General features: G+C 42.5%; 1 protein-coding gene across 2 annotated transcripts in view; it reads right to left on the bottom strand.

The window, feature by feature from the left end:
* Positions 1-1070: 1070 nt before the first annotated feature.
* Positions 1071-14233, bottom strand: part of adamtsl4 (ADAMTS-like 4) — a 164142-nt gene continuing 150979 nt past the window's right edge. For both annotated transcript variants that reach the window (XM_057834063.1, XM_057834062.1), the window contains exons 13-17: positions 11273-11446; positions 11017-11196; positions 5952-6131; positions 5714-5861; positions 1071-4071 (exon numbers count right to left, since the gene is read on the bottom strand). In XM_057834063.1, coding sequence (XP_057690046.1) covers positions 3941-4071; positions 5714-5861; positions 5952-6131; positions 11017-11196; positions 11273-11446 — 813 coding nt within the window. In that variant the 3' untranslated portion in view covers positions 1071-3940. The remainder of the gene's footprint in view (positions 4072-5713; positions 5862-5951; positions 6132-11016; positions 11197-11272; positions 11447-14233) is intronic.

The raw sequence follows: 14233 nt of genomic DNA, 5'->3' as shown, positions 1-14233 counted from the left end.
GCGGCTTCTGTCTAAACAAGACATGCAAAAACTTATGCATGCATTCAATTTCAGTAGATTGGACTGTTGCAACAATATATTTAAAGGTCTTAATAAAACATCCGTCAGGAAGCTGCAGCTAGGACAGAATGCTGCTGCCAAATACAAGGACACTGGAGCATCTTACACCGGTTATGAAATCGTTGAACTGGCTACCAGTGAGTCAAAAGATAGACAATAAAATATTACTGCTTGTCTACAAAACACTTATTGGCCTTGGACCAAAATACATGCTTGATTTGTTTGACCCCTATGAAGCATCTAGACCCCTAAGGTCATCTGGAACCGGTCTACTGTATGTTCCAAGAGCAAGAACCAAGCAGGTTGAGGCAGCATTTAGTTACTATTCTCCTCACCTCTAGAAGGTCTGAAGTGTACTCAAATTGTTAGTTCCTTAAAATCAGGGCTAAAGACGCTATTGTTTACCACAATGTATTCATAACTGTCTATATGGGAAAACCCATTGGCAGTGTATCAAATACTTGTTCTTCCCACTGTATTTCAAATGTCAAGTTATTTGCTTTTTATTCTCTTTATATCCATCTCCAATTATTTTTTTTTAATTCTCTTGATAATTTAATATGATTTATATGTATAATTCTATTTCCTGTTTCAATTGTCTTTGTTTTTAACTTTTTTTTTTTAATTTAATGTGCTTTTCAGGAATCACTTTATCTGTTTGTGGATTGTCATGTGATGTAAAGCACTTTGAATTGCCTTGTGTTGAATTGTGCTGTGCAAATAAATTTGCTTTGGGTTGCCTTACTATACTGAGATTATAAATATGGGCAAGTAGTACCAATAAACTACTGTATATTAAGTAGGTAAGCTTTTTTTTTTTTTTTTTTTGGAAACTTTGTTTATTGGTCACATAAGTCATGACATAATTAAGTAACAAGATGTGAGCATTTTTTCCTTTTCCACCATATCAAAAAAAAAAAAAAAAAAAAAAAAAAAAAAAAAACACAGAAACTCAACCCGCCCAAAACCCAGGGCACATATCTCAAACAAAAAAAAAAAAAAAAAAAAAAAGGGGTTAGGGTTAACCCTTCCCGTTTAAAAGGGAAAAAGGCACAGCTCAAGAAAAACTAATATTCCCAAAATATTTAGGGCAAAGTTCAAACATCCACACAAAGATGACATTCTGCGCTTTTAACATATACCAAAAAAGGGTTCCAGATGTCCTCAAAGGACTCAGCCGATCCACTGAGTGTCAGTCTAATTTTTTCCAATTTGAGAAAATATAACATCTCTTTGAGCCAGTAGGCTTGCGTATAGGTGGGACTGAAGACTTCCATCTTAACAAAATTAGCAAGTAGGTAAGCTTTGAATGAAAAAAAACAAAAAACAAAAACTTGCTGTGGAGGAAAAAAACTGACCAATTTTTGAATCAGTTTTAATCTCAACACAATAGATTTTTTAAAAATTGTTTCCAACAGTGTTTGGCCTGGTAGAAAAAGTGAAATTCTAAAATCAAATCTTTTTCAATAGTTAAGATCAGGGGTGGGCAAACCGGTCCTCGAGGGCCGCAGTGGGTCCTGGTCTTTGTTCAAACTTATTCAGCACAGACAGTTTAGCCAATGAGGTATCAGTGGAAACAAGAAGCACCTGACTGAAATCTACTGATTACACTTGTTAGAAACCGGATTGGTGAAAGGCTGTCCTCATGATGGGTATGAATAAAAACCCGCACCCACTGCGGCCCTTTGTGGAATAGTTTGCCCACCCCTGGTTAAGATGCTATGAACAAAAAAAGTGCACAAAGCAGCACTGACTCATATTGGGGAGTTGCTCATGTCAAATCAGGGAATTGCAAACGTCTAAACATTTCTGGGTCAAATTCCAAATTTTGTACCTTGCCACAGGAGGTTGAAGCATTTTTTCCAACAAGTAACTCATTGGCAGCAATAGACCTCCAATCCATTTTGGAACAGGAAATTTACAAGTTTTCCACACAATTTTCCAGCTCAAACTAGTTTTCTCCCTGAACAAAATGTACCAAATTACACCATGAATAGCCATAACATCAACAATACAGTTGATGAACCAGTGAGAGGAAACACAGCCGACATGATTTACTATCACAAAGCCCTTTGACGTGAAATATCGTCGGCCATTCGATGATCAATAAAATAGCTCACATTTTACTGTGATGATTGGAGACTCAATAAAAATTGACCTACAGCCCATTTTAACTCCCGCCATTATGTTTGGGAAACCCTGTGATAAAGTGAGATACGAATCAATTTATTATCAAATAAACAAACAAGATACTTGGCACACAAGGAGGGCATTCATTATAACAAGCAGTGTTTCTAAACTCATTGATAGGGTTAAAGTGTGCTCTGCAAGGTTTATGATTTTAGTGATTACTTTTAAATAGAGCAGCAAATCTGAGATGACTCCTGATTGATCAATTAACTGATTGAGTTTGGTTGTATAGGAAACATACATAGTATAAATAGGTAACCTTTATTGGAGTCTCCTGAATAAGCTTAGAAGCACTGCTGAATTGGAACATATACGACTCATAAGCGCCACCTATTGGAGGTAACGGTAAAAAAACATTTTCTTTGAACAATGAACACAGATTTTCCATTTATCCGATGTTCGACTTTTATTGAGTTTATTTAAGCATTGGGATAGTGAGGTTGTCACACTGTTTTTGTGTACTAAAAGGTGTGTGTGTAATAATAATTTCTGGTGGTTGCTACAGAGAGAAAATACAAAAAAAATAAATTACATGTTCTTTAGATAAATTACTGTCCTTTCTCTTTTTATATATGTATAAAATTTCACTACAAGGGAGACAAGATGACTGAATTGGAAGCACATGAAGTAGGAACATAAACAATTCAGATTCTGTTCTTAAAGTTATGTACGGTATATGCCAGCTAGATGGGAATAAATTCAGTCTATCATAACAAAAACAACTACAGTCAGTTAAAATATAAGCGCCTACTATGTTCAAAACATCTTATACACATTAAAAACATACATAATATACAGATTCTCACCTTAGGAGTGAGTGTGTGTGTGTTCGTGCTGATTTTGTGCTGTGTGAAAGGTAGAAAAATGAAGCTTAAACAGAGACGCACACACATACAGTATATACAGGTGATCATTGCATTGTGCAAAAAATATATATATATATCAGACAAGGCAGAAGTCGGATATTTCATAATAGAAATGAGACTTTTGATCAAGTTGTATGTCGCTGATAAAAAATTGGAATTCGATGGCGTGAATATCACTTTGGTCTGTTGATGAAATTTAATGACAATGATAATTGGCTTGATTAAGTTGTCCTTTGCTGTGGCACAACGTTGGCTTTTCCTCATTTGGTCATTCAATCCCTACTTTGGTTGAACTTCTTGAACTGCAATGAGCACTACAAGGGCACTTAGAGATATTTTTTGGCAAACAAATACAACAGAAATCCTTCGATAGTTGGCCATTGGGCAACATGGGAAAGCGACTGTATATACAGTAGATCAAGTCCACGAAGTCCTACATGTTTCTACTTCTGATTTTGGAGGCAGAGGTATGCATGATTAGCTGGATGTTCAGAATTAGAAGGCATCTTAAAAAAATGAAGTTTGAAAACAATTTCATTCATGGAAACCACTTAGCCTTTCGTGGCATGTATGCGAGGCTAACGCAGTGAGTAGAGACAGGCAAGCTGTGGCGAAACCGCAGAAAGAACTGACTGCTTTCACAGTGTTTTTACCTGAAACTGAAGGCGAAAATGACTAAATGTTATAGACAGCTGCCTCCACTGGTAAATGATCTACTCTGGGCTACTCTTTTCTAGAGAGCAGTCATGACAGGAGGAGGCTATTGGGCTACTGGCGCCCAATGTTGCACTTCTTGCACACCGGGGCTGCCTGAGATTGGCCTTTCAATGTCTCTTGGCACGCTGCGCGCTTTGCGTGCACGAGGCGCAACACGCTGTCTTGTAGTAGGAGTAGACACAAAGTCTGGCCTGCACCACCATCACACAGTTGTGCCGTTTGTCCCTGCAGTTCTCATCTGGGATTCAAAAACAATGAGAGAACGAGAGATTCGTTAGTAGGGAGGACTCATATTTGATACTGTATTGTATAGTAATTGTACATAGCACTAGACAGCTATATTTTTTTCAACGGTAAAATTACATGATGTTATGAAAGATTTACAGATAACATACAATATGTATGCTAGAGAACAAATGTTTATGTTATGTATGTATGGAACAGGTGACATTCGCAGATGTTACACAGATGTTTAAATTATTTATTCAAGTGTGAATGGACAAACAGATGTTTACATTGCACTATGTTTAAGAGCCATTGCACCGAAACAGAAACTTGGCTCAAAAAATGAAAAACTAGATTTGACCCGCTCTCTAAAACTGCAATGATATTTTAAATCTGATGAGAATAGACGAAATAATACATTTTTTCCTTCATGAAAGGAAATACTAGACCATAAAATACGGGGGAAATGGCCTAAGACGTTGTGAGATATGTTTTCTATCAAAAAATCATAACCTGACCGTTTTGATAACGTAAGGAAAATTGGCACCACTATTCCGCTGCTCAAGGAATTGCATTTAGCAGCTTGTATTTGTAGTCTGGTAAAAGATTTTTTTTTAAATTAAAACTTTTGCATTTTTTCTTGTTTTCTCAATTGTTATAATGGATCTGCCTACAAAACCACTCTGAAACACAACTTTAGGATACAAACCCTGAAGTGAACATTTTTGAGGTGAGAGTTTATTCATGAATCATTTAGAACATATCCTTTAAATCTAGATGTTGCCTCCTAATGGCATCCTACCACAGCTTGACACTGTGGAACGTTAAGCTTCTGTTTTCAGTAGAATAGCTCACATAGTGTGTATCCTAGTGCTGCAATGAAGAATCCATTAACTTGAGTAATTCGATTAGAAAAAAGCTTCGAATCGAATTTTCGAGGATTCCTTTAATTAGAGTGACGTTGTAATGGTTTGTTTTAGAAGTGTTGCATTTAGTTTTATTGATTTGGGTGGATACACTGCCCTCTAGTGGCAACAGCGTACAGGCCATAACTCGTCTTACATGGCTGAATCCAGCTGCTACCTGTTAAGGCCAACAAAAGGTATGTTTTTGTTTGAGCGAATGTTTGTTTATGCATTTGTTATTTCTTTTATTGTGGGAACATGTGTTTGAACGATTTGTTATGAGCCTTGTTAAAAGAACGTTAGCATTTTATAGCATTTAGGCAAGTAGACTTTTGCAATGCAAGTTAGCAAATTGTTATTTTGTTGTACTGAGATCCTTATGCATTTAATATTTTATACCGTTTGAGGCTAAGCTCAGGTATTTTAATTTAGTTTTAAATGCATTTGTTGCTCTTGTGAAATGAATAATCTGATTACTCAATTATTCGAACAAAGTAATTGATAGATTAATCGATAACCTAAATAATCGATAGCTGCAACCCTAGCTTATACTGTAATAAATAAACACACCGTACAGATGTAAACATTATTATCACATCTGAACAAACATGTTGGAAAAGTATGCATCTGGATTGACAAATGTTTGCATTGCATGTGAATAGAAAGACAGACGTTTTGCTAAAAACACATGTAAATACATGTAATCATAATAAATTAGTAAATTGATGTGTAGTGCGAGTGCAAAGCGACCTGTGACTTGTGGACTGCATGGTATGGGGTTGCAGATTTGTTCCTGTTCAGGTTTGATGTTGGCGTCGCAGTTTTGGCTGTGCTTTTTGTCCGCTGTCAGACACCGTACCTCCCTCATCTGTAGACCTTTTCCGCAAGAGCGTGAGCACTAGAACCAACAACAAAAACCGACACTATTGTCAACAATGTTACTATTATAAATCAAATGTCTGTTTACTACATAGCCTTGCACTCTCACCGTGCTCCACTCTGTTGTGAACCACTGCGGATGACAATCGCCCATCTCGCACTCCTGCACCGCGGGCGGTTTATCCATTTGCGCGCATTCGGCTGAGGGTACAACTGTAAAATCGTTGCCTGTCTTCTGGATGCAAATGATGTCTCGCCGCTGTGTGCCATCCCCGCACTGAACATTGCACTGGAACGGGAACATCACTTTGTAATATTGCCATATACACTACATGCATAGTGCGTTATGCATGCAGGACAAACTTAAAGAGACTCAGGAAATGTTAACATAGGCCCCTGTACTTAACATATATGCTTATTGCATGGAGAAATAAAAATAAATAATGACATGCAATGAAATATGAAACAAGCAAGCATGGCTGGAATACTTATTTAAACCTCGTATTTTTATAAAAACAATTTGGCTAATTATAAGTAGTTGAGTTAGAATAAGCTTGCAAGAAAAAAAAGGTATTAGCATGGCAATTTTTATAATAATTAGGGTTGTTCTGATCATGTTTTTTTGCTCCCGATCCGATCCCGATCGTTTTACTTTGAGTATCTGCCGATCCCGATATTTCCCGATCCGATTGCTTTTTTTTTGCTCCGGATTCAATTCCAATCATTCCCGATAATTTTTGCCGATCATATACATTTTGGCAATGCATTAAGAAAAAAATGAATAAAACTCGGACGAATATATACATTCAACATACAGTACATAAGTACTATATTTGTTTATTATGACAATAAATCCTCAAGATGGCATTTACCTTATTAACATTCTTTCTGTGAGAGGGATCCACGGATAGAAAGACTTGTAATTCTTAAAGGATAAATGTGACTTTGTATATTGTGACTAAATATTACCATCTAGTGTATTTGTTGAGCTTTCAGTAAATGATACTGTAGCCATTTAACTGTTCTGCCCAAATGCATGATGGGAAGTGCAACCATGATTGTGCGTAGTGGCACCAATTGATATATCTTCTCTGCATTGGGAAATAACACAGGGTGTTAAGAAAAAGATCAACTACTACCTTTCTTACCCACATTGCTTCCCACGATATTTCTAAATGTTGAGAGAGGGATTGTAAGGCTTTAGGCATTTAAAAAAAGGCTCTAAACACTGCAAAAATTCACTCTACTCATATTACGCTGCCTTTTAGCTCTATATATGGGTAAAACGGCGCCACTAAAGATTGAACGCGACAATGCGTGAGTGAGTTGTGCAGCGCATGCGTTAATTGTGTTAAATGTTATAACGTGATTAATGTAGAAGAAATTATTTAACGCCGTTAACGCGATAAATTTGATAGCCCTACTTTAAGCCAAAACTAAAGACTCTGGATGAGTGTAAGACATTTTGTCTGTAACGTTAAATACAATTAGAAAACGATTTAATTAAAAAAATTTTTTTTTTTTTAAATTAAAAAAGGGCATGTCCGATATTTTTTTGCCGATTCCAATATTTTGAAAATGACATGATCGGACCCCCGTGAGTCATCACCTTATCGTGGTGGAGGGGTTTGCGTGTCTCAATGATCCTAGGAGCTATGTTGTCTGGGGCTTTAAGCCCCTGGTAGGGTCACCCATGGCAAACAGGTCCTAGGTGAGAGGCCAGACAAAGTATGGCTCAAAAAGACCCCTTATGATGAGCAACATTAATGAACCCCAGTTTCCCTTGCCCGGACGCGGGTTACCGGGGCCCCCCTCTGGAGCCAGGCCTGGAGGTGGGTCTCGAAGCCAAGCGTCTGGTGGCCGGGCCTGTTCCCATGGGGCCCGGCCGGGCCCAGCCCGAAAAGGCAACGTGGGTTCCCCTTCCCATGGGCTCACCACCTGTGGGAGGGGCCAAAGGGGTCAGGTGCGTAGGGAGTTGGGCGGCAGCCAAAGGCGGGGGCCTTGGCGGTCCGACCCCCAGCTGCTGAAGCTAACTCTTGGGACATGGAATGTCATCTTTCTGGCAGGGAAGGAGCCTGATCTGGTGTGTGAGGCAGAGACGTTCCGACTAGATATAGTCGGACTCTCCTCCACACACAGCTTGGGTTCTGGTACCAATCCTCTCGAGAGGGGTTGGACTCTCTTCCACTCTGGAGTTGCCCATGGTGAGAGGCGCCGGGCAGGTGTGGGCATACTTATTGCCCCCCGGCTTGGCGCCTGTACGTTGGGGTTTACCCCGGTAGACGAGAAGGTAGCCTCCCTCCGCCTTCGGGTGGGGGGACGGGTTCTAACTGTTGTTTGCGCTTATGCACCGAACAGCAGTTCAGAATACCCACCCTTTTTGGAGTCCTTGGAGGGTGTGCTAGAGAGTGCCCCCTCTGGGGACTCCCTCGATCTACTGGGGGACTTCAACACTCACGTGGGCAATGACAGTGAGACCTGGAGGGGCGTGATTGGGAGGAACGGCCCCCCCGATCAGAACCCGAGTGGTGTTCTGTTATTGGACTTCTGTGCTCGTCACGGTTTGTCTATAACGAACACCATGTTCAAACATAGGGGTGTCCATATGTGCACTTGGCACCAGGACACCCTAGGCCGCAGTTCGATGATCGACTTCGTAATCGTGTCATCGGACTTGCGGCCGCATGTTTTGGACACTCGGGTGAAGAGAGGGGCGGAGCTGTCAACTGATCACCACCTGGTGGTGTGTTGGCTCCGATGGCGGGGGAAGATGCAGGCCAGACCTGGCAGGCCCAAACGTATTGTGAGGGTCTGCTGGGAACGTCTGGCAGAATCCCCTGTCAGAAAGAGTTTCAACATCCACCTCCGGCAGAACTTCTCCCTTGTCCCGGGGGAGGTGGGGGACATTGAGTCCGAGTGGGCCATGTTCCGCACCTCCATTGTTGAGGCGGCCGATCAGAGCTGTGGCCGTAAGGTGGTTGGTGCCTGTCGTGGCGGCAATCCCCGAACCCGCTGGTGGACACCAGCGGTAAGGGATGCCGTCAAGCTGAAGAAGGAGGCCTATCGGGCCTTTTTGGCCTGTGGGACTCCGGAGGCAGCTGACAGGTACCGGCTGGCCAAGCGGACTGCGGCTTCGGCGGTCGCTGAGGCAAAAACCCGGACATGGGAGGAGTTCGGCGAGGCCATGGAAAACGACTTCCGGACGGCTTCGAGGAAATTCTGGTCCACCATCCGGCGCCTGAGGAGGGGAAAGCAGTGCACCATTAACACTGTGTATAGTGAAGATGGTGTACTGCTGACCTCGACTCGGGACGTCGTGAGCCGGTGGGGAGAATACTTCGAGGCCCTCCTCAATTCCACCGACACGCCTTCCTTTGAGGAAGCAGAGTCTGGGGACTCTGTGGTGGGCTCTTCGATCTCTGGGGTTGAAGTGACTGAGGCGGTTGGAAAGCTCCTCGGTGGCAAGGCTCCGGGGGTAGATGAGATCCGCCCGGAGTTCCTGAAGGCTCTGGATGTTGTAGGAGTGTCGTGGCTGACACGTCTCTACAACATTGCGTGGACATCGGGGACAGTGCCACTGGATTGGCAGACCGGGGTGGTGGTCCCCCTTTTTAAGAAGGGGGACCGGAGGGTGTTTTCCAATTATAGAGGGATCACACTCCTCAGCCTCCCTGGTAAAGTCTATTCAGGGGTGCTGGAGAGGAGAGTCCGCCGAGAAGTCGAATCTTGGATTCAGGAGGAGCAGTGTGGTTTTCGTCCCGGCCGTGGAACAGTGGACCAGCTCTACACCCTCGGCAGGGTCCTCGAGGGTGCATGGGAGTTCGCCCGATCAGTCTACATGTGTTTTGTGGATCTGGAGAAGGCGTTCGACCGTGTGCCTCGGGGAGTCCTGTGGGGGGTGCTCCGGGAGTACGGGGTACCGAGCCCCTTGGTAAGGGCTGTTCGGTCCCTGTACGACCGGTGTCAGAGTTTGGTCCGCATTGCCGGCAGTAAGTCGAATTCGTTCCCAGTGAGGGTTGGACTCCGCCAAGGCTGCCATTTGTCACCGATTTTGTTCATAATTTTTATCGACAGAATTTCTAGGCGCAGCCGAAGCGTTGAGGGGGTCCGGTTTGGTGACCTCAGCATTGAATCTCTGCTTTTTGCAGATGATTTAGTGCTGTTGGCTTCATCAAGCCGTGACCTCCAACTCTCACTGGAGCGGTTCGCAGCTGAGTGTGAAGCGGTTGGGATGAAGATCAGCACCTCCAAATCCAAGACCATGGTCCTCAGTCGGAAAAGGGTGGAGTGCCCTCTCCGGGTCGGGGATGAGATCCTGCCCCAAGTGGAGGAGTTCAAGTATCTTGGGGTCTTGTTCACGAGTGACGGTAGGAGGGAGCGGGAGATCGACAGGCGAATCGGTGCGGCGTCTGCAGTAATGCGGACTCTGCACCGGTCCGTAGTGGTGAAGAAGGAGCTGAGCCGAAAGGCAAAGCTCTCGATTTACCAGTCGATCTACGTTCCTACCCTCACCTATGGTCACGAGCTTTGGGTCGTGACCGAAAGAACAAGATCCCGGATACAAGCGGCCGAAATGAGTTTCCTCCGCAGGGTGTCCGGGCTCTCCCTTCGAGATAGGGTGAGAAGCTCGGTCATCCGGGAGGGACTCGGCGTCGAGCCGCTACTCCTCCGCGTAGAGAGGAGCCAGCTGAGGTGGCTCGGGCATCTGGTTCGGATGCCTCCCGGACGCCTCCCTGGAGAGGTGTTCCGGGCATGTCCCACCGGCGGGAGGCCCCGGGGACGACCCAGGACACGCTGGAGAGACTATGTCTCTCGGCTGGCCTGGGAACGCCTTGGGATCCCGCCGGAGGAGCTGGTTGAAGTGGCTGGGGAGAGGGAAGTCTGGGCTTCCCTGTTAAAGCTGCTGCCCCCGCGACCCGACCCCGAAACAAGCGGAAGATAATGAATGGATGGATGGATGGGTGATCGGACCCGATCGATCAGGACATCTTTAATAATAATCATAACAAAAATGACTATTTCCCCCCCTAAAGTGTTCCCTAGTTTTATATTGAAGTATGTATAATGTAATTAGAAACAAATCTCAAATTCACAATTCAAAGTTTTAAAATACATTACATCTGGGAATTATTTTCCTTGTGAAAAGAAAATGTTTCTTCATTATAAATAATTACCTGCGTCCATGGGCTGCTGTACCACATGGTGATGGGCTCGCAGGGACCTCCGTTGCAAGCTTTCAGCTCAGCCGGTTTCTCCCCGACACAGTCCCCAGCTCCTTCACCCTCTCGGACCCCTCCACGTGTCAGACACACCACTTCTCTCTTCTGCACACCGGGGCCACATTGCGCCGAGCACTTTGACAAAAAAGCAGAGTAGAGGGTGTGTTATGGACGACTGAGGAGTGCCAGTCAATGCGGGCGGTACACTCACAGTGCTGGACCAGGCGGATGAGTACCAGTTGGTCACACAAGGGCCCATGTTGCACTCCTCGCTGCCCACCGGGCGAACCCTGGAGCTGCACTCCATGTCGTTCACCACGCTGCCTTGATCGCTTACGCAACGTACGCTCCTCGTCCGCTTTCCCACGCCGCAGTCCACTGAACACTGTACATACACATGCAATGAATAAACTCTGTGTCCTTGCGCTTTATTTGGCTAACTTAATGGACTGTAGTTGAGGCGAACCATTATTAAATATAATTTGTCCTTTGAGGGAACTTATTAAACCAAATATTGACTGATTGCGGCTGTTAGAATGGGCTACATGAAACATAATACATTTTTTGGTGACTTTTAGACACAATATCCGTCACAAAAGACAGTATTGTAGAACCATGTGATTTTTATTAAAGGGTATGTAACGGCAAAGGGGGTGTGAGACATCAATAGAACCGTTATGTGCCAAGATAACAAATATTGATAAAGTTAACAAAAAAATCAATCACATTAATGAGCAATTATCGAAAATAGATCGAAAATGACGAACATTTCCGAAAGTGTTCCGGAAACAGCCGAATGGGGCGGGGACGTCACAACAAGTGATTGACAGTCGAGGCGGAGCCAGGTGCCATTGTTTTTTATCGACGAGAGAGTAGCGTTCGGGTTTGTTTGACCAAAACATCACTAAAATGGTTCAAAACTGCTGTGCTATGTGGTGTACAAATAGCTATTTATCGGAATATAGTATCCATGAGTTCCCGAACGCGAAAAAAAAAAAGCTGGACTACGCAGACAATGGGTAAAGTTCGTCCGTGCAAAGAGGGCTAATTTTCTAGACCCAGCCTCCGGCACGGTTTTCTGTTATTTTCCACCTGAAAGCTTCTCGAACTATGGACAAGTGAAATCGGGTTTTGCTGCAAGATTGCTGCTCAAAGCAAATGCGGTGCCCACCATACACCAGCCACCTAAATGTCCCGAGATATCAAGAAAGAGGATGATGACTGGCAAAGGAGGCTAAGGCTAAGCAAAGGAGGGGAGCAGCCAAGCTCGAAATGACCAGAGTGTGTACTCTTTTATAATAAAAAAAATATCACGCATTGGATACAGGACTGGACACATGTATAAATTATCGCTTGTAAAATATATAGTGCAAATCCTCTGATCCCATTCATATTTGTGTCTGTTGGCAGAGCGAAAAACTATGATAGCGCAATAAATGATAATTATTCTATACATTACTTTATTTTGCGGTCACGGTGTATCAGCTTCACAAAAAATGCAAAAAATATCATTCGTTGTTTCCCACACGATCTGCTGCCGATGTTTCATTAGTGTCATTGCTCCCCTCAATGACGGTTTCATTACGCTGCATTGGCGTTCGTTTGGGCTCAAATTGGTAACCTAAAACACCAATTAAAGCTTCGTAACTCTCCTCGTCACCATTAGATGAACATTCGTTACGTCCTTCTACGTCGGATTCGTCGCTGAAACTAGAAACGAAATTGTCTGTCATCATCACCACCATTCAGTATTAAAGCACTGAGCCTTTTTTCTTGTTGAAGAAACACCCCTCACTGTCAATTCTGAATTCCCTTTTATTGACAACGAGGGGTGTTTCTTCATGAGGGAACCTGGAATATGTGCAGGACGAACACAATGCAACAGCATAAACAGCTCAAAACACAGCTAATTCTCCCCTCACTAGAAGGAATTATATTGATGCAGACAGGCGCTGCCCCCCCTAGTGGCCGGTGGCACTCTCTTCACTTGAAATGACGTCACACACACAATCTGCCAGATCTCGGGCGCTGGTCGTTTTAGCTTGACAATCGAGCCAAATTTCTCTCATTTTCTTGTGTGTAATTACACGAAGTGGCATGATATGAATACAAAAGGCATGCGTTTATGGATAAATGATGGAATATTAACATTTTCCCAGGGCATGACATACTCTTTAATGAGTCATTTGGTCAAGTAAAAAAAAAATAAAAATCATGGAAGAACACCAACTTTTAAGCAACCTTATATGCATTAAACAAGGAGTTCAGTTATATAGGTTTAGATTGTCTTCCCATATGCTGTAAGGATAGATTTGACCCTATCATTATTAAGAGAATTATTTTGATTATGTTCAGACTCGAGTATTCGATAAGAAAAAAATATTCGAATTCAATTTTGTTGCTTCGAGTATTCGTTTAATTAAAGTAGCGTTGTAATGGTTTATTTAGAAAGTATTTACATTTACTTTAATTGATTAGGGTGGAAACACTGCTCTCTGGTCGGCCTCATTCCACATGACTGAATTCAACTGCTCCCTGTCAAGACCAACATAAGCTATGTTTTTGTTTGGGCTAATGTTTTTTAATGCATTCGCAATTTAGTTTATAGTTATATTTAGCCGTTTTTTTGTGGGAATATGAGTCTGAACCATTTATTAAGAGCATTGAAAAAAAAAAAAGTTAACATTTTATAGCATTTAAGCTCACTGACTTTTGCTATGTAAGTTAGCTAATTGTTCTTTTGTTGTACATAGATCCTCATTTAATTTTTTTATACATACACAATTAATTAGGGTTATATTCGTTAGAAATGTAGCCCTGACCCGTTTACTCAATCTGTTTGGTCTTATTAACGTCCCATCCCGAGCAAAAAATGTACATGCAGGTTATGCTGTTATTTCGTCCCTACCAATGTTGAGACCAAACCTACGTCCTTGAATCTTGTAATTCACTTACAATGAACTATAAATGTTATTTATATTGTTTGACTTTTTAAATTTATAAAAGTCACAAATTACCATAAAATCCTAATTTCATGTCATTATCATTATTTATTATATTTACATTTATTTTTGTGATAAATTATAGTACACCCTGACTCCAAAACATTTATTTTGTTTTGTTAAACTTATGTGACGTAAGTGAAATTCTTTTATCATGATCTACAATCATA

Source organism: Corythoichthys intestinalis, chromosome 4 (assembly GCF_030265065.1).
Source record: "Corythoichthys intestinalis isolate RoL2023-P3 chromosome 4, ASM3026506v1, whole genome shotgun sequence".
In the NCBI taxonomy this organism is placed as follows: Eukaryota; Metazoa; Chordata; class Actinopteri; order Syngnathiformes; family Syngnathidae; genus Corythoichthys; species Corythoichthys intestinalis.
Note: the sequence above shows the minus strand (reverse complement) of the source record. Positions and strands in the feature narration are given on the sequence as shown.